Source organism: Ostrea edulis, chromosome 8 (genome assembly GCF_947568905.1).
Source record: "Ostrea edulis chromosome 8, xbOstEdul1.1, whole genome shotgun sequence".
NCBI lineage: Eukaryota > Metazoa > Mollusca > Bivalvia > Ostreida > Ostreidae > Ostrea > Ostrea edulis.
In genome coordinates, this window is record NC_079171.1 from 36,258,916 (window position 1) to 36,280,900 (window position 21,985).

General features: G+C 35.9%; 2 protein-coding genes across 2 annotated transcripts; one reads left to right on the forward strand and one right to left on the reverse strand.

Annotated features, from left to right (window-relative positions):
- The first annotated feature begins 1,348 nt into the window (after window positions 1–1,348).
- Window positions 1,349–12,540, forward strand: LOC125662563 (C-type lectin domain family 4 member G-like). Its single transcript, XM_048894806.2, has 4 exons — window positions 1,349–1,800; window positions 6,370–6,449; window positions 7,647–7,743; window positions 9,915–12,540. The coding sequence occupies exons 1-4, from the start codon at window positions 1,452–1,454 to the stop codon at window positions 10,151–10,153; spliced, it is 765 nt and encodes a 254-aa protein (XP_048750763.2). The 5' UTR covers window positions 1,349–1,451; the 3' UTR covers window positions 10,154–12,540.
- Window positions 12,541–13,559: 1,019 nt separating this feature from the next.
- LOC125662569 (C-type lectin domain family 17, member A-like) lies at window positions 13,560–19,745 on the reverse strand. The gene is made up of 4 exons (XM_048894817.2): window positions 19,450–19,745; window positions 19,013–19,092; window positions 17,705–17,801; window positions 13,560–14,125 (listed from the first exon to the last, which is right to left on the reverse strand). Exons 1-4 carry the CDS (start codon window positions 19,664–19,666, stop codon window positions 13,887–13,889), a joined length of 633 nt encoding a protein of 210 aa, XP_048750774.2. The 5' UTR covers window positions 19,667–19,745; the 3' UTR covers window positions 13,560–13,886.
- Between the last annotated feature and the right edge of the window lie 2,240 nt (window positions 19,746–21,985).

Genomic DNA, 21,985 nt, shown 5'->3' on the forward strand with positions numbered 1-21,985 from the left:
CAAATAATTATTATTTGGTACAGCAAGGCTTTTTTTTCTTTTTTTTTACCTATTTCGAGTATGCAGATTCTGAATAAATAAAATTGATGCTACCCTTCCTGAAATTGACGTTAAGAGAGTCGAAATGACGATCCAAAATGGTGAACATGCATTTAATTTGTTTTCCAAAATCGTTATTAAAGCTGATAAAAGACTTAACACCATATTACAAACGTCTAGTTTTGTTTTTACTTTTTAATCAAAAAATATTTGGTGTTGGATTTTTTCAATAAGAGATGCGATTTGTCATCGGCCACAGGAGCGATCGATTGATTTTTGTAATAAAATTAGAAAATGTGTATAGGAAAGTGAGAATATTTCAAAAATTAATTCGGTGAAATAATCTCTTATTGATAGCAGGTATAAAATTTCTTAATAAAATATTTCAACAAATATTAAATATAAGTCCTATAAATGTAACACATTCATGTTTCATTCTTTATTAATAAGAGATTTTTAGTTTTATGATTTTATACTAAATGTTTTCAAGAAGTGTACCCGGAATGACAGTGTATGTACAAAAGCATTTCGTTAATGTTCTTTGGGGGGGGGGGGGTATTAATTAATTAAATTTATCAAAGTAAAAACATGTTTGGTTTGAATATGCTACATCTATTGTAACAAAGATAGGCGGGTGGATATTAGATTCCAACAATACTCTATATACCTTAAATGTACATAACATAGTTATTTGTTGAAATACGCATCTGGTGCATCAAAATTGGTTCCGTACAAGTTTTACACTATGACTCCCGGGTCGAGATCTCTGCTGGTGGACTGTTGGTCCCCGAGGGGTATCTACAGCCCAGTACCTAAGTACTTCGTTACTAGCTTGAAAATATGAATGTATATTTAATTGCTGTGATAAACTTTAGAAAATGATTTCTAAATTAAGGATTATCTCCCTTATGCATAGCTCTGATCCTTGGACGAATTTGGCTGCAGTTTTTTTTTTCCTTTCAGCTCTTAAATTTAATTTCCAAAATTTCGGTTTGAGCATCACTGAAGAAACATTATTTGTCGAAATGCGCATCTGGTGCATCAAAATTGATATCGTATAAGTTTTACATTTCTAATAAACGTCCTCCACGAATCGAACACAAACTGAAATGAATCAACGGAATAAGTGAACAAACAGTCATTAGATTTGAGTAAACCAATAATTATGAACACTTTAATGACCGCTTGGCATTCATGCATGTTATTGATAATCACAGTTGTAATGATCGATATACAGTAATGAAAATACGATCCATTGGTTTTGTCCTTTAAAAATGCACAGTTCAAATTAGAATTACAGAATCTGTATTCTTATATCGCTAAATGCCAAAGAAAAATCGACTTGTTTCTTTTGGTAGACAAAAAGAATAGACAATACCTAAATCTCCCTTCTAAAGGAATAAATCGTCAGAATGTACCAGATCCTTAGACGATTTGTCGTCTGTTCTACTCTCTGTGTGTTCCTGACCCCCGGGGAATTTTACACACAGGCGAACGAAGGAGTCAGCAGATTGAGTCTAGGTCGCGACCACGCTTATGACGGTGTGGCGTCAGTGAACACGCAATATTATGTTAAAAATTTGCAAGAAACTAATTTTGTGACGTGTGCTCGAAATTGCCTGTTACATTCACATGATTGTGCTGCCCTTCTGTACAGTGAAACCCTGTTATACTGCAGCCTCCTAAAGTGTCACCTCAACGATAAACTGGTCATCAACAACACAGAGGGAGACGATTGGGAATACTGGAGAAACAGCCAGGGTAATGAAGTTTTCGAAATTTAAATATCAACAACAATATAACTCCATGGTAGATTTTTTCCTCGTAATTGTCAAGTATTACGGTCCGACACTCGCTAAGTCAAATTTTATTCGCGTAGTCGGTCGCAATTTTTCTGTCGTTAATACACGCTCGGTAAAATGTATTAGATATGAAAACGTATATTTGTTAAGACAAGACTCTTATAAACGGATGGGTGGTGATGGACACTTGCTATGGTTAACATTGGTCATATTTGATGAAAGGTTTTAAATCTTAAAGGCTGTAAAGCTGGTAATATCTGTAACAGATATAGCGCTTTTATCACTATACTCCTTTATGCTGAACTGAATTTATTTATCTCATCACGATTGTATACAGAGATTTAGTATTTTATATAAACGTGATGGCAATAAATCATTAAATGCTGTAAGGCATGCGTGAGTATGGAGATTGACAACATACGCAATTTAAGATTCAAGTAGTCATTGGGTCGGGGATCATATTTTATTAATACATGTATTTCTTTCAAAGGAACATAAATTTCTAAGAAAAGACCGCTTGCTTAAATTCATTATATCTTTAGGGGCCTCTCACCTCTGGTCTTCGTGGGTTCAAATCCCGCTCGCGCCAGTAAGTGAGAAAACTGGGCGCCACCAGACAAGTGAAAAATTGTTGAGTGCGGCGGAAAACATCAATCAATCAATCGATCATTATATATTTAATTGTAATGCTACTTTAGATAAACGTATTTGATTCGGTGATAAACATTATTTTCTTACATCAATCAGAGACTTGTAATTAAACATTTAGTGGAAGTCATCACCAATTTCATTGAAATCATATTCATTACAAAGTCTTGTTTCCCTGGGCTCGTTTTGCCACCGTTCACTTTCATTAGGCAGGTGATGATTACAAATTCGAAATTTACGAAAGGTTGTAGCTTCTTTTCTGGGTAGGACATTAACAAATTTCGAATTTTGTTTCCTCTTTGTACATTATATACTTCGTAGTGTTTGTGTAGCGTTTTAACGTTTGAATTCCGCTTTTGCTTGAATTGATCGAGTAAAATAAATTTCACTTGTGACTTCAGCCAGTTTGGATTACATGCTTTATTTTGCCAAATGTTTGAAAGTCCGCAATTGTTTAAGATACTGGAGACGCTCTTGAACCAAGCAATCTTTTTGGGTATTGGTTTGCAACATTATTACTCAGTTTTAGCAGGAGATTCGCAATTTTTTTTTGGTCGTTATTAACTGTAATTTTGTGTCATAATGAAATAATACGATTCTATGTCTGTATGAGCATGGGGTGTCGATCAAGTTCACCATATACCATACAGTAAAGGGATTTTGTTTTAATGTCAATAATAATTTGCAAAATGTAAGGTGGACTCGTTCTATAATTGCATTAATGGAAAATCTCCGCCACCTCACAGCTGTATAATAATATAGGTTGAACAATTTTATCAAATAAACCCAAATGACACAGTATTGGTAGGTTATATAAACGTTCTTTTTTAAGATTTTCATAAACTGCTTTATTCACATTTTCTACTTGTTTATAATTCGCTTTTTAAAAACATTAAAACAAGATACCCAGGTAGTTAATACCATCAACAATTTCAGTGTTTTTATCGCCACATACAAAGGTATGATTCCGTTTTGGATTACCCTTACTGATTATTAAGACCTGTGTTATTAATGTTTGTCGTTAAATTCAAATTTTCGCAATATTTACAAAAATAATCAATTTGGACCGTTGTTCGGATCAAGTATGGTATACAGGTTTTCAAGGTGTTAGTTTTAAAATTAAATATTTATATAGAAATATATAAACATATATGCATACTTACATATATTAATCTGACGACCTGTCGACCCGTAGACTCTTAAATATATTAAGCTGTCGACCCGTAGACCTGACGACCTTTAGACCCTTGAACATATTAACCTGTAGACCCCCAAGTATATATAAGCACTATAGTGTTGAAATAAGTTCTTCCGTTCGAAGTGATGCTACTTGGTTATATAACTCTGTGATTGACACCTAAAATTGAGAAACGTCATGGAATTGGCATAATTGAGTAATTGTGGCTCATGTATAAATCTACAGTTTGGTGTATGAATTTCTTTAATAGTGCACATTGATTTTTCTAAGGGCCGGGACTACTTTAACATATACTATAATTCCGCGGAATTAATTTTTGTGCACGTTTTACCAATGGCTTGAACGAATACATTTTTCTTCTTTCGAGGGATCCCATGTATTTAGTATTTCTTTATAACACGTTAGAAGCGTTTTCTATTGTTTCCCTATTTGGGATTTATTTACTTAAACTCAGGACTATGAGGTTGTGTACATCAATGCACTGTGCATTAGGACTTGCATGTTATCTATCTGTTTTCTTAAACGTAGTTGCATATTGAGTAATCCACAGTACTTGTACATTTTCATGTATTTTTCTGGATATATTATCCCCCAATCGTCCCTTTACAATTATTAATTTGTATGATTTACACATTTGTAATACATGTAATAATAATATTTCGTATTTTTATGCCCCCGAGATCGAAGATCGGGGGGGGGGGGGGGGGGGGCATATTGTTTTTGTCCTGTCTGTCATTCTGTAATTCTGTAAATCTGTAATTCTGTCATTCTGTCTGAAACTTTAACCTTGCTAATAACTTTTGAACAATAAGTGATAGAGCTTTGACCCCATGACCTTGATCTTGGAGTTTGACCTACTTTTTGAAAACTTTAACCTTGCTAATAACATTTGAACAATAAGTGATAGAGTATTGATATTTCACATGAGTATTTCTTGTGACAAGACCTTTCCATGGGTAGCAACATTTTTGACCCTTTGACTTTGGAGTTTGGCCTACTTTTTGAATACTTTAACCTTGCTAATAACTTTTGAACAATAAGTGATAGAGCTTTGATATTTCACATGAGTGTTCCTTGAGACAAGACCTTTCTGTTGGTATTAAACCGTTTGACCTTGACATTTAACTTATTACCTTGGTCATAACTTCTAAATGGTAAATATTAGAGCTTTCATATTGTACATGAGCATGTCTTGTGACAAGATCTTTCTACTGGTACCAAGATATTTGCCCTTGTGACTTTGGCCATCTTTGGAATTGGCCATTATCGGGGGCATTTGTGTTTCACAAACACATCTTGTTAACTTTAACCTTTTAATGTTAAATTGAATTGCGATTGCGATTCTTTCAAAACTTTCGTTGAACCCGTCTTTGCATCCATGTCAAACCGGGTGTATTTCAGTTCCTGTACCGGTTCTGGCATTGGCGTCACCGGCTAAAATGACATCTGTGTTATTTGTCATTTCATTTTGTAGACCACTCGCTTTGTGTGTTGGAAGTCCGGGCTTATTTCTAGTCGTTCACATAACTATCTTCCTAGCGCGTTAAACCATTAAAAGGGAATCTAACTGTGTTTATTTTGGATTTAGTTTGGATGATACCTTAAACACAAAGTGATTTTTTTTACTATTGTTACTAGCAAGCAAATTATCAATGTCTTCTTGTTGTAAATCAATAGTTTACTTCAACAACTGTCAATGTAAGAGTTTAGTAAAGCAACTGTCAATCAAAGAGTCTACTACAGCAACTGTCAATCAAAGAGTTTACTATAGCAGCTGTCAATCAAAGAGTTTACTACAGCAACTGTCAATCAAGGACTTTACTACAGCAACTGTCAAAGAGTTTACTAAATACCACTGTCAATCAAAGAGTTTACATATTATAGCAACTGTCAATCAAATAGTTTACTACAACAACTGTCAATCAAAGAGTTCACCACAGTAACTGTCAATCAAGGCGTTTATTACAACAACGACTTAGTTTGTCGATATAACTTATCATTGGGTTAAATGCTCTTTGATGTGTTTTATGCGAATTGTTGATACGTTCTTGGCACTCTGATTCTGACTACGGACTACTCTGCTTATCTCATCAAGATATAGGACTTATGGCAGGCGTGACCGATTGACAAGGGATGCTTACTCCACCTAGGCACCTGATCGCACCCATGTTATATTCAGTGGTTTGTTTTTGCCCAACTCATAATTTTGTATTCCACATAGGAGTTATGAGATTAATTACTGTCCGTAATTTTCATCTCTTCATACATGCTATCAACGTTTAACTATGTTATGCATCACCATTTTCTAATGTATGAGGATATATTCCACTTCACGACACACCACTGCATTACACAAAAAGAAAGTTGATAGATTTCTCATTCACCATCTACGGAAATATATGACGTATTCACGAATACAAACAGCTATATAGATAACAAATTCGCGAATTTCACAGATGTTTCCCTAAAGTCACAGAGGGTGGTTGGATACACTTGTACTATTCGCCCGGAATGAGTGTGATGTTTGACTGTGGCATTAAGCTTACCGATCTCTGATGCGCCAATTACGTTATTGTTTTAATTGATCATTTCCTTCCACGTTTTTCGTGTGCAATGTATTGGGAATTCTGTTTACAATTGATTTCACAGAATTATGGATCTGTGGTTGTTTGTTATTTGTAGCTTGTGAAGAAGGTTGGGTGCCCTTCGCCGGACATTGCTATTTCTTCAACGAAACCAAATCAACTTGGGACGATGCTGCGGTATAGTATCCGTGTATTTATTAGCACGATTATGGAATTAAAGTTTTCTATAACTTATTGAACTTTGATTTGACTCATGTATATAACTGTTGGTGCAGGCTTGGTGTAAATGATGACGATGGAGCTCCATATGGAGAGGAGGCGGGGTCTCTTACAATATAAAGTGTTAAAAGTGGAGCTCCACATGGAGAGGAGGCGAGGTCTTTTACAATATAAGGTGTTAGAAGTGGAGCTGCTTGTGTTAGAATGCGTAAATGATAAGGTATCGTGTGTTAGAAGGTAAAAAAAGGGCGGAAACCTTATGTAAAAGGGTATAAGAGGCGGGGCCTTTTGTGTTAAAACGTGTGTAAGAGGCGTGATATCGTGTGACAGAAGGTGTGACAGAAGGTGTAAGAGACGAGGCATTTTGTGATAGAATGTGTAAGAGGTGGGGATCTCTTGTGTAAATCCCAACACAAATATATTACATCAGTCATTTCAACTTTCAACATCTTCAAGTCTGTGTGAATAAATTTTGTTAGTTAGTGAAACAACTCTCTATTCCATCTAAATAAATTATGAGTCTGAAATGATAGAAAATTACATTTACATTACAATAAGTGGTACAGCTTCTTGTTTTATGTAGATAACAGAGCCTTAATGCATCTAAACTCAATGATTTAATACCTACTCTCCCTATCAAAAATCAGACAGAACGGAATTTGTTTTCTGATAATAATAGATTTGATAACAGCTCTAATCATACTTGAACATTACGATTTTTTGTAAATAGTGCTTTGTTAATTGTCATTCATGATTCATCTGTGTTTCCATGAGAATTTATGAATTGAAAATATAAAGAAATGGATCATGTTAAACATACTTTACCCAGATCTTCAGTACATAATGCGTTAGTGACTGAATGGAAATAATCCTGTCAGACACTTTGATATTGCAGATTAAGGGTTTCTTATACAACTCGGGTTGTCTTTGGCATTTCGGTCACCATGAGTCTCAATGCAGGAAATTGAAATGACAGGTTAAATAGACGAAATGTTGATATTTACTCAAGAATATCCCAACCTCGCATCATCTAACACAATACCACAATCCCCTCCCCCACTTTGGATTTCCAAATTGTACCTCCATCTTCAGCATTTCATACCAAGTCCTATTTTCAAGACACCATTGCACATTTGAATGATGACATCGTTCTAGGAGTTCTGTGATCGTCAGGGAGGGTATCTCATCGAAATGAATTCCCCAGAAGAAAACTCTTGGGTCGTCGATTATTCCCTTCTACCTGAAACCGGGGGTGAGGCACATTTTTTAAGAACCTTTATAGAAAATCAAAACCACTGTTTCTAGTTTCCAGAGAACCTGGGGCGCGTTTTACAAAAGAACTTACGACTTACGACAAACTTTACATACTGGAATTTTCAGGTTTATTGTAGGGTCATTCACTCCAAATACACAATATTTTTTTAAAATGTTGAAAATTAAGCCTCAGAAAAGTTTTACTTTATTCACTTAAAGTAATAACTGTGTAATACAATTTAAGACTTGCGACTTTGTCGTAAGTTGTTTTTTGTACAACGGGCCCCAGAGTACTAAATATTTAGAGTCAGTATGTTAAGAACTTGTCCACATTTTTTTTTTCATTGTCAACTTCCCATACATCGGCTGCATAGGATCTATATATTTCTAAACTGATTTGATATGTCATTTTTTCTGCGTATGATCGGTTTTTAAATTGAAGCAGGCTACTAACAAACCATTTGATATTACAGTCTCGTTTTAAGTCAAAGATTTGGCAAATTACATAGTCGTTATAACAATCTAGTTTGCCAATACAACCTATTCTTGGCTCAAATATTGTCTGACGTGTTTCATACCGATTGATAAGCCATTCTTGGCACACTGATTTTGAATACGGGTTTATCCGTTTACTTGATCAAGATATGGGGTTCACGACGGGTGTAACCGGTCGACAGGGGACGCTTACTCCTCCTAATCACCTGATTCCACATCTGGTGTGTCCAGGGGCCCCGTGTTTGCCCGAGTCTGTGGTTTGTGTTCGTTACAAGAGCTATGATATTAATCACTGTTCGTTATCTTCACCTTTCATATCACTAACCCATCTTTGCTGAAGAAAATTTACAATACAAGAAAACACGTTAATAGCGAACCTCTCATAGGAGAATAAACTTTAAGTCGTTATAATGCTGTCCGTCATAAGCGTGTTGAACTGTATATAAGAAATAGAATGTTATTGTCATCGCTTTCTATCAAGATGGCTAATCTAATCATTCAGACTGCCATTACGCCGAATGTTTCCAGTAGAAATCCATAAAAAGGCACAACTATACCGTGTACGTGGAGTTTTTAGCGAGACACAAGTTTAGCTATTTTCCCCATAAAAATGGATATATATATATATATATATATATATATATATATATATATATATATATATATATATATATATATATATATATATATATATTTAGTGTGGATTAATTTTAGCGACTTTATAATTCCAGGAAATGTAACTCTTACCTCCGAAATGGAATAGATTATTAACGATGTTCAATTTTACCAACGTCTCCATATGAGTGAAAAATTCTCGAGTGAGACGTTAAGCAAGATACAATCAATCTATCAATCAATTTTAGCGATCTCGTCATTCTCGCTGGTAATGCCAAAATCAAATTCTCGCTAAAAATTCTGCTTATACAGGTATTGATTTTTAAAAAATAAATATATAATTTTACAACTGTCTTTGTAAGGATTGGTAATTATAAATGCATATTCTCCTTTACTGTAGATGTCCTAAATGATTGCAGAAATTGACTTATTTCGTAAGTTCTCGCGACACATTTGAGTTGCATGGGACGAAGTGAAAATTGGCTAAATCACAATGTGATCCGACATCTGATTCTTGAATTCTTTGTTGCAAAACGTGCATTACACAGCAATCAATTTCAACCCACTAAAGTGTCGTTAATCAAATCTCACACATGAACGGAATATTGCGATGATATGTCTTGTGAGACAGTGATTTGTTTAATTTGTATGTTGTCCCCCCCCCCCCCATTCTAAACTTTCTAGACCAGATAGGTTTGTCATTATCATGCATTTCAAGGCCTGAACATCGAGGATCTTTATTGTGTCAACGTCTGCTGTGTAAGCATAGCAACATACTTAAGATCATATTCGAAAGACCATCTATTTCGTACTCAGTGTCGGGTGTTTGGCAAAAAAATTCAATATCCTTGTTTAAGGAACAAACAAGATTGAGAATCGGTCACTTGGAACGCTTTACAACTTGATGGGTGATTGGTCCAATTAGCTCCAACATTTATATTGTCCCTTGATGTCAGAGTACTTAGTATTCATGCAAGGTGAAGATAACGAACAGTGATCAATCTCATAACTCCTACAAGCAATACAAAATAGTATACATACTACCTAACTTATTTTTAGCCGAAGAAGAGTGTCCATTATTTTGGAGTTGTTCTATATGGATTGGCGCAATTTACCACTCATCTTCCGGAGAATTTGTGTGGAATCATGGCGGAGGTGAGATGACGATACCCGAATGGAATGAGAACCAACCTAACAACGCTAGCGGAAACCAGGAATGCGTCATCCTCATGCGGTCTGGCACAGCTAACGATATGCCACGCAGTTATACGTTCCAGTTTCTTTGTGAGAAGGATTAAGGGACTAGGAAAAGATTACGTCATCAAATGACTGCTGTTTTCCGTAATCAATGTTGTTATCTGCACATGGATTGGCTATTCCTGACGATAATGAGCTATTTCTTATCATTATGTTATCTGGCAACGGATTGGCTATCCTTAAGATGATGTAATAATATGCATGTATGTAACCTCTATGTAAAAACACATCTATTATTTAAAGTTTCAAAATTTATTTTTAGTCCGAATATCAACAAATTTTATAAACATGAATTTCACAAAGATGTGAATTTAACAAACATATTAATAGAAGGGTTCACTAGCAAAAAGTTAAGAAACGCATTTTCACAAATAAGTTTGGTAGAATATTCTTAAACAAACTCACATTTGTCTCAACTTTGACAGATCCTTCTACTTCGGTATAAATTGACCAATAAAAATAAACTACAGAAAGTTTGAAAATTCAAGGGAAAGTTTTATAACATTAATTTACAGAGTAAAAAGAGTGAGAGATAAGCATAACCAAATCAAAGAAAATAGACTCCTAAAATCTTACCTTGAATTTTATACATTGTAAAAACCAATTACCACTAACATAGTGAAACAGGAAAGAGGTGTCAAAGATGATAATCCCATACACGTTTGAAAATGCTCTCCCTCGAGATCAAACATGAAGTAAAACAATTAATGTTCATCTGTGGATTTGTACATACTTAATCCAAAAAGTATGGAATAAATTCACGTTCCTTCAATATTGTCTTGAATTTTGGAGAATTCACAATTTTGGCACTTCGTTTTGTTTTAAGATATTAAGCTTAATATTTTGATCGCACAATGATGGGGTACTAATCGAGTTATATATAAGACCCATGCTCATTGACTTACCTTCACGAGAGATTCGGCCCTTCCACAACCTTGGTGCACAGCAGACAAAGTACAAACGCTTTTATAGATCTAACTTACTTTCAGTTACATGTATGGATCTACACTTAAACATTTTTAAGAATTTTCATTTACAGTTGAAGGTACAGTTCTGTATAAACTGAGAGTCGTGACTTGAGTTCCACATCAAGTTCCATATCAAGCGCATATTATCAGTATATACCCATCAAAGTTTCGTTTTGTATTTTGTTGTTTTGTGGTTTTGTTTGATACTGTTGATTTCAAGATTGTGATCCGATTGTTCGGTGTTTTTGTTAATTTGAATTTATCATGTTATAAATGTGGATTGAAAAACACAGAAAGGGGTATTTAGTTAATCATTACTACAGTAACTTGATCCTATGAGTCGAATCACGCCGAGTTGACGGGCGCGGATCATCAGAACGAGTTACAGGCGCAGATCATCAGAACGAGTTGGTGTAGTGATAATACATACTGTGTAATCATTTTAATTCGTGAAGCCCAATGTTCGTTGGGACTTAATTTCGTGGGTAAGCGATACGATGTCACTAGGAAAAATAACTCTACTTGGTTTCAAAAATGTTCGATGACACGTAAATTCGTGGGTAAGAGTGATCGACAAAATCCACAAACATTAATTCCTCCCGAACATTGATGATTTCACAGTATTCATAATGTCACTTTACATTTGGCATACTGTTAGCATGATTACATAACCTAGACTTTGAAATATCATAGAAGAATTGTCCACATACAGTGACGCGCTTAAATTGGACAGTTATTTCCCTTGACAGTGTAGTTGTTTGTTAATCTTAAGGGACATTTACATTATTCCAAGTAATTGTATAGATTGTGTGTGGTTGGTGTTTGTGTTATGATATCAACATTCAATATAAAAGACAATTCTATAGAATGAGTATAAACTAGATGTAGTCATCTCTATGGATATACATTTCTTACTATGGTGCAACGAAATTTTGTGTTATGATAAACCGGTAACTGCCTCATTTTTTCAGCACATAACACATTTATCATTGATACCACTTGTTTATCTATATACCATCTATTGTATAATGAGACTATATATGACAATTGTATTAGATACCAACTCGTACGTTGTGAGAACTTCTTTCCGATCCTTTTGTATATAGAACACATTAACAATAACAAGCGTTCCAGTCAAATAGATCAAGTTTACTTTACCAAGCCCGATTTCATATATTTGTTCATTAACAAATTTAGTAATAATGTTTTCTCCTTGTAGTTCCAATCAGTAAAGGGGGGGGGGGGGGGGCATTAGGTTAACCACGCAGGCTGGTATATTTGTTTTCTCATAGCAAATGATGATATGGTATAATTTTACTAATAAAAACATCAATTCAACACAAACTTGCACACTTTCTAAACTCTTCTTATATTGATATACATGGTCACGTCTTTTATTTTTAAGGTTAATTTCTTGGCTAACTTTTATGATACTCAATAAAATCAATTTTCCTGTTTCATTTGTTCTGACAGTGTCCAGTTCATGTGCAACTAGTGACGTTTATAGAATACACTGCTTGCCACACCCTCTTAATTTTCTTGTCGTCTAATTCCTAGCAATAAATACCAACATCCTAATAAAAACACGACATCATAGTTTTGCCTATTTGTAAATAAAGACGACACGATTCACCAATCACCAGTCAGTTCTCATCTTTGATTGGATGTAATATCTTAACAACAACCAATGTCGCTGTATCATTTTACGGGAATTGTCTCCATAGTTCCGTTATTACCTGCAGACAATATGAATTTTTTAAAAAAAAAAAAGGTGAATGCGGAAATCGGCTGCTTTCGATACACGAAATAAATATTTTAAATGGAGCAAACTGTTCCTTCATTTAACCACATAAACTGAACGTACTTTGCTATTTAATAAGTATATCCATTAAAACAATTAATCTTTTATTTAGTTTGCAAAAAAATCTGCATATAACAAATGCAGAAGATGTTTGCGTTTTGAGTTGACGAAGGGGGGATAAAAAATCCCCCCATGCTCTACTTTCGTTTTAAAGGTCACTGAGATACATGTAGGGTCTTTTTGCGCGGAACGGCTCAAATGTAAATCGTATGAATTTGTTACTAATATCAACTTTTTATTGAAATTGTCAGAGAGGACTTTAAATGACTTCATTTTCATTGCATCCATTCCATTTGTGTTATACAACAGGAGCATGCCGTTTCCATACAATTGCAAAAATGTCAAAATCAATGAAAACATTCATAAATTCAGGGGGATTTCCTTTCAGAAAAACATACAGCCACTGCGTTGAACAGATTCATATTCAAATACATTTTTCAACTTCTATTAATACACAATATATCTCGTTCTTTGACTCTTAGATTTAGTAGTCAAAAAAAAGAGAGAGAAATAAATGAATAGAATGTTAATGTCACATAATTTGCTGTGGAGATTCTTATCAAACTTTTTATTTTATGATCATTTTGATCCAAGGTAACTGAATTTTGTAAACGGTAATTTATTTTTTTTTTTTTTTACATGTAATTCAATAAGATTAAAAAGTGACAATAACGAGCAGTAATCAACCTCATAAGAAATACCAAACTGAGATTAGGGCAAATATGGACCCCCCGGAGACACCACAAGTGGGGCTAGGTACGTAGGAAAAACACTAGTAAGCAAGATAAAAGTTTAAGACTCTGCTGAGGAAAGATCAATCAAAATCAAACTTAAAACTTAACATATTAAAATCAAAGTAAAGCTAGCAATCACCGCCAATGAGCCGCAATTTGGACTGTAGCATGATACCACTGTAAGGAAAAGAAATGTTTGTTTCCATGTTTCTTAATCCTTCTCACAAACAAATTTAAGTAACTGAAGGCATTTTCTGTCGTTTGCTTGGCCAGACGGCCCGAGACTTGCACATTCCTGATTTCCGGTAGCGTTGTTAGGTTTGCCCTCTTCCCATTCTGGTATCACCATTTCACTACCGCTGTGATCCCATATATATCCGCCGGAAGATGCGTGGTACAATGCGCCAATCCAACAACTACAACGCCGAGAGTTTTCGCACTCTTCTTCAGCTAAATAAAAAATAGACAATACACTGTTCTTCAGGACCCAATTGCATGAAGATTAGTTAACTTTAACTATCAGGACCTAGTTAAATATAAGTTAGTTAAGTTCAACCGACAGTTAACTTTTAGTTATCACTTTATAAATGTAAGAGTCAAAAGCAAATTAACTTTTAGCTAAAAGTTACCTAACCGTCGTGCAACTGGGCCCTTGTATTAACTATCACGTCTATATAGTGTTATTAACTAGACGGTCACGGTCAGATAAAGTTAACTAATGTTTGTGGAACTGGGTCCAGATCTACATGTATATTAAAAAAATCTGCGGTGTATGACAGGCAAACTGAGATTTATTGAGGGCAATCTTCATGAAATACTCGAAAAATGTTTCCTTTTGTACAAGGGTTTGTCCTTGGAAAAGAAACACTCAGATATGCACATTTTCATACTGTCTGTCCGAATTAAGTGTTATTGCTCGATTTCAGCGGTCAAAAGTTTGCTTGCCGGATTAAATGATTGAAGTTTACAACGACGAGCAGTATGGGTGAATTCGGAGTGAAGATGTTGATTTCAGCGGTCAACTGTTTCGATCCTGATTCGGACTATAAACAAGAGGCCCATGGGCCACATCGCTCACCTGAGTCACCTTGGCCCATATCTGAAGACTTTCCATATATATTTGCATGTAAAACCTTGGTCCCTATTATGGCCCAAACTACCCTTTGCAAACTTGAATCTACACTATGTCAGAAAGCTTTCATGTAAATGTCAACTTCTTTGGCCCAATGGTTCTTTTAAAGCTTTTCTCTATATTTGTATGTAAAACTTTGACCCCCCCCCCCCCACCCACTTGTGGCCCTATCCTACCCCCCGGGGACCATGATTTGAACAAACTTGAATCTGCACTATGTCAGAAAGTTTTCTTGTAAATATCAGCTTTTCTGACTCAGTGGTTATTGAGAAAAAGATTTCAACTATATATTTGTATGTAAAACTTTGATCCCCCTTGTGGCCCCATCCTACCCCCGGAGCCCACGATTTGAACAAACTTGAATCTGCACTATGTCAGAAAGTTTTCATGTAAAAATCAGCTTTTCTGGCTTAGTGGTTCTAGAGAAGATTTTTAAAGTTTTTCCCTATATATTTGTGTGTAAAACTTTGATCCCCCCTTGGGGCCCCATCTTATCCCTGGGGGCCATGATTTGAACAAACTTGAATCTGCACTATGTCAGAAAGTTTTCATGTAAAAATCAGCTTTTCTGGCTTAGTGGTTCTTGAGAAGAAGATTTTTAAAGTTTTTCCCTATATATTTGTGTGTAAAACTTTGATCCCCTATTGTGGCCCCATCCAACCCCCGGGGCCCATGATTTGAACAAACTTGAATCTGCATTACGTCAGGAAGCTTTCATGTAAATCTCAGCTTTTCTGGCTTAGTGGTTCTTGAGAAGAAGATTTTTAAAGTTTTCCCCTATATATTTGTGTGTAAAACTTTGATCCCCCCTTGGGGCCCCATCTTATCCCCGGGGGCCATGATTTGAACAAACTTGAATCTGCACTATGTCAGGAAGCTTTCATGTATATCTCAGCTTTTCTGGCTTAGTGGTTCTTGAGAAGAAGATTTTTAAAGTTTTTCCCTATATATTTGTATGTAAAACTTTGATCCCCCCTTGTGGCCCCATCCTACCACCGGGGGCCATGATTTGAACAAACTTGAATCTGCAATATGTCAGGAAGCTTTCAGATAAATTTCAGCTCTTCTGGCCCAGTGGTTCTTGAGAAGATTTTTAAATGACCCCACCCTATTTTTGCATTTTTGTGATTATCTCCCCTTTGAAAGGGACATGGCCCTTCATTTGAACAAACTTGAAAGCCCTTCACCCAAGGATGCTTTTGGCCAAGTCAGGTTGAAATTGGCCCAGTGTTTCTGGAGAAGAAGTCGAAAATGTGAAAAGTTTACAGACAGACGGACAGACAGACAGACGGACGCCGGACAAAATGTGATCAGAATAGCTCACTTGAACCTTCGGTTCAGGTGAGCTAAAAATAGATCCCTTGTACGAGGATGAACAAATGGTTCGACGGATAAGACTGTCTTCAGACGACTAGTACGTATCGTAAACCAAGTTTCCAATCGTTCGAAAAGAATCTGAGAGACTTAATTAAAGCATCCGTTCTAATGGCCCTGTCACACTACATCACGACCACACTACGTTCTATCATTTTTTTTAGATCGTGGTGAGATCGTAGTGCGAACGGCATGAATTTGTAATTTTGTCTGTCATCACGATGTTACTGCGTCCTCACTACGCTCTTATCACGACTCCACTACGATTAAACTACGGCCTTGTTACGATTTCACCACGTTCTCACTACGTTCATCAAGTTCTTACTACGCTCCCACTACGTCCATCACGTTCTAACTACGCTCTCACCACGACTCCCTCGACTGCAACACGAGTTTCCTACGTTTCTGCCACGATTGTACCACGATCTTACTACGGTTCTACCACGTTTCCGCGCCGCTGTCGCCACGCTTTGCAGCAGCTGAATCAGATCCAGATTCAGTATAAATACAGCTCAGAACCTTCTTGTCATCCAGCAAGATCTACGCTGCCTTACGATTCTCCTCCTCCTTCGCCTAAGTAACAATATAGCAGCTTGGTCGTTAAGTGCCATATACTGAATATGCATCAACATCTCCATCAATATTTCTTGGTCTGGCCTTTCCATGATTCCAAAGAAGCAATGGGTAATATATGAAACCTTTGTTCAGTTTTTATACCCAGTGTGTGGGGGAGAACAGAACGTGATTCGGTCGTGGCTTGCGCGCAGTGAAATCGTAGTGAGGACGTATTAAGGACGGGATGAGCTTGGTAGAAACGTACTACAGTCTTCAACAACATAGTATGGACGTGCCGTGATCGTAGCGGAAGCGTGAAGAAAACGTAGTGCAAACGGGATGATCGTAATGAGAACGTAGTTAAAACGGGATGGTCGTATAGAGAGCGTAGTGGAATCGCAGTGCAGTCGTTTTCTTCTGCATCACGATCCCATTACGATGCTACTACGACCATGCCGATCTAAATACGACCTTAGTACGTCCTTACTACGCTTCCACTACGATCAAATTTGACCACGACCGCACTACGTTTGTTTTGAGCATGTTTAAAGTTGCTCCACGACCATCGCGACCATAAAGACCTTACTACGTTCTTACTACGACGTACCCGATCGCACTACGATCATCAATTTTTACATGGCCGTAGTGCGAACGTGGCCTAGTGTGATGGGGGTATAAGGAAAACACGAACACGAACAAATAATTGGTTCATGCGGGAGCATGAATTGCGGCACGCTTCCAGACAAAAACATTGAACAAGACAGCAGCGGGAATCAGAAGCTGGCTAAAAGCCATTTCCAAATTTAGTAAACCTATGATTTATTTTGTATGTGTGTGATAGGAAAGTTAGTATTCTCGAAAATTTCAGCCCTTTGCACATAAATGCATCATTATGTATTTCTGGAAATTGAAAAATTGTTTTAATTTGTAATGACTTTTTTTTTTAAAAGGAAGAAATCGTCCCTCACCCCCGGGATCTGGTAGAAGGAAAGATTCCGTGACCCAGGTGTTCTCCTCGGGGGAATTCATCTCAATCAGGTACGAGTCCTGAAGATCGCAGAAATTCTATAATGCAAAACAAACTACGCGTATAAACCGTTATAAACAAAACGACAATGACTGGAAATCGCAGTTAGATACATGAACCAGTTCAACGTTCGTAGCTAGTCTGAAGACAAAGACAGGGAAAAAAATCAAGTCTACGCATAGATTAGCTGCAGAACTGTAGCTCCCTGAGAAAATATGTCAGGATTTGTTTAATATTAAATTTGTGAGACGGCAAGGCAAGAATACAACGACATAAAACCTTAACTGTGCGCTTTTTTTCTGTGCCGTAAATCGAAAGTTTTTGTAAGGAGTGAATATGTAGCTTTTTGATCTTTCCAAATATTTTCTCAGAGAGCTACAGTTCTGCTTCTACACATGGATCCAAACATTTTTCTGAGGTCAAGTAGAAACTCTCATGATAATGCATGGATTAAATCTCACAAAGAAATTGTTTTTATAAATGTTTCAAAGTAAATATGAAACCTATTATCATCAATTTTAGAATTTTTCGTAACCAAAAAGAATATTAAATACAAAAGTGAGAAACTTATACGGAACTATCTTGAATACTCATTTATTTATTTCTATGAAGGAATCACTCTGTAGTGGCCATATAATGACCCTCTCTTGAATTTTCTCTCATATGGAGACTTCACCATTGTCGGTGAATGGTTGCAAACTTTAGGCCTATGGTCAGTACTTACGGCCTTTTGAGCAGGGAGGGGTCTATATTGAGCCACACCTGCTATAACACGGGGCCTCAGTTTAGTGGTCTCTTTTGAATGACGACCCCATTTAATCGTCTTTTGCGATAAACAAGGGGTACTAAGGACCTATTCTAAACCGGATCCCCAAGGGACAAAATTCGCATGGCATTTCATAATCCCGCCCACTGACGTCATTCATTTGCATACAATGGAGAATTTGTAGGTGGGGAAAATACATTGTAACATATCAGCGTGAAAGGTTCATCACAGAGAAAATAAATGAGAATGTAGAATTTAAATGATATGCAGGTGTATACGTATATGTACATTATACACTTTCAGAGGATAAGTTCATTTTCAAAATCTCGACACTTTTTGAAAATAAAAGCAAATGAAATCGTTGCATTTTGTCTGAAACACCCTGCATTAACATTGTGATCATGACATTTCCTGTAGCAGTTAGTTTCAGTAGTTTTACAAATCCGATCAGCGAACTACACGCTTGAGTACATGTGACTATACCTCAGCATCGTCCCACGTTGATTTTGTTTCGTTGGAGAAATAGCAATGCCCGGCGAACGGGGTCCAACCTTCTTCACAAGCTACAATCAAATACACATCTTTTGAAATTTACAGGTAATTAGTGTCATTGAATCGTATTTTGGGTGTTTGTTTTATTAGTTGTTCTAAACAAGTACATCTCCTTTAAAAATTGTTTGTTCGTCGCCAGTTCTTTGGTAAGGTGCCAATTTTTATTATTATTATTATTAAACTATGAATAAAAATATGTATATCAGAAATATTTGCTTATCCCTTTTAAATTTAATCGCTTTTCTGGGTAGCTTGATCAGTTAACGCTTCGACTGCAAAAAACAAAGCAAGCATCAACAAACAAAAAACACAAGAAACAAACCCCCATGTATATGAATTCATTAATAACAAATAAAAATCCTCATTACCCTGGCTGTTTCTCCAGTATTCCCAATCGTCTCCCTCTGTGTTGTTGATGACCAGTTTATCGTTGAGGTGACACTTTAGGAGGCTGCAGTATAACAGGGTTTCACTGTACAGAAGGGCAGCACAGTCACGTGAATGTAAGAGGCAAGTTCGAACACACGTGGAAAAATTTACTCCTTGCAGTTTTGTAACATAATATTGCGTGTTCACTGACGTCATACCGTCATAAGCACGGTCGCGACCTACACTCAACCTGCTGACTCCTTCGTTCGCCTGTGTGTAAAATTCCCTGGGGGTTAGGAACACACATAGCATAGAACACAGGGCAAAAAGGGGTGTGTTTTTTTTAAGTTGCTGAAAATAAAAGGTTTTGAAATATTGATTTTGATATTAATTGTTTTCAATTTCATATAAAGATCGGTATTAATATTTATCATTTTTCAATTATTTTTATCAATAGAAATTACGTTATTTTACCATTGCATGTCACGCACATCCAGAAGAATTTCCTTTCTACACGATTATAATTGAAACTACAATGGTCTTATTTCAAAATAGCTTATCGACCATTACTATTGTAAGCAGCCAACAAAAATATTAATAACTATTTATCGTTGAGTTTAATTAGAGGTATGGTATTTATGAGATTGATGACTGTTCATTATTTTTACTTTCTTTATCATGCATTTGTTTACTCAAAATTGATGACTGTTTGCCAAGTACATACTCATACTTTTAACCAGAGTTCACATTTTCAGTGAGAAGCTCCGTTTTTCTCTTAGGACGTAAGTCTTCTAAAATTTAATGAATCAGCTGATAGATTGTCCATACACCCGACGTAAGGTAATTGTATAAAGGATTTGATCATATTTTGCGTTATTGCAATTTTTCTTCCAGTGAATTCAATACATGGATCGTGTACTGCATACGATCAAAGAGCAAAGTTTCCTTGATACAATTCTTTTTACAGTACTATACATATACAAGGAAAGAAATATTGAAACACCAAAGTTATTTCGATATGAAAGGTGAAGATAACGAACAGTGATAACTCCCTTATTAAATTTTTTAAAACGGAGTAATATTTTTGAATTCGGTAACGCTATTCAGCCTGTACCTTTGTTTACAATACTCCTATCCCTTTATTTAGTTTCCACTGTGTAGAACGAGAATAACCCATGCGATTACTGTACCCACTTCCAACAGAATTATACCTATGCCCAGAAGGCTCAATCGAGATTCGAAATTCAAAATACGAGATTAGAAATTCAGAATACAAGATTCGAATTTCGAAATTCAAAATCCGAATTAACCAATCAAAATGTAGGTGACAATACATGTAGATTAAAAGTTAGAGGATACATGCATATAAACTTAGAATATGACAGAAAGCTTATTTTTCTATTTATGTTTACCAAACAACGAATTTTTTTCTTTTAAAACTGTAAATCAAGCTTTCTATGAATAAGCTGAACTAAAACATAAAAAAAAAAATATAATGAGACAACATAGATCAGAGCGAGAGATTTATTCATGGTTCTAATTTCCTCTATTGTTTGCACGCAGGTCTATAAAAAATGGAACGGGTGGGGAAATATTTGCATAGACAGCTGAAGCATCGACACTACTACCCCCCCCCCCCCCCACTCCCTTCCTTGTCTATCCCATCTTTATTTAGATTTATAATTAATTGTTTCACGCTTTTTGCAAGCTTTAGAGATTGTCCAGCCGACTACAGGTATAATAAAATAAATACTATTTTACCGGTAGAAGGCCAATCTCTAAAGCTTGTAAAAAGCATGAAACGATTATACATGTAGAAATAGGGATAGGAATTGACAAGGGGTCAACACATTTTGGAGGAATTATCGCCGAAAAAAATCTGAAAAGGGGATGGGTGGGTGTTGATTATCGATACTTCAGGTGCCTTCACTATATCATCCTCAAATAAAAATTAGGGGGTTATATAGTATAGACCCCTACTATCATTATATTACAGACAAAATTACCCGCGGTTCCTGTGGTATAATATTCATGAATCAGTGGGATAAGATAATTTTTAAAACGTGAATAGATTAGTATTGTGTTTTAATGACACATGTAATTAAGCTTCCTGGAACCTAAAAAAATGTAGAAAGATACAACATAGATCGGAGAGAAATATTTATTCATGGTTCGAATTTCCTCAGTTGTTTATATTTAGATAAGTACAGTTTTCTTCACCCATACACTCACAGCCTCGGTTAACGTCCAGGGCTACGTTCTTTGTAGATCTCATAATGAAAATGGATAAATAAAATAAAATGGATTGAGAGAAAAATAAAACGCAATGAAATTAAAAATAGAAAAAATAGGCCAACAAGAAAATATAACGAAAGTGTCGCCTTTGTAACTCTAGGGGATGGAGTACACTAGTGCTTAACCTATTGATTAGTACTTAACTGAAAACAAAATTAGAATCAATTGTTGGAGGGGCATCATGGGTTAATAGGCGTCATATACGATTTCAATTTAGGTATATTATGGGGTGCATTCGTC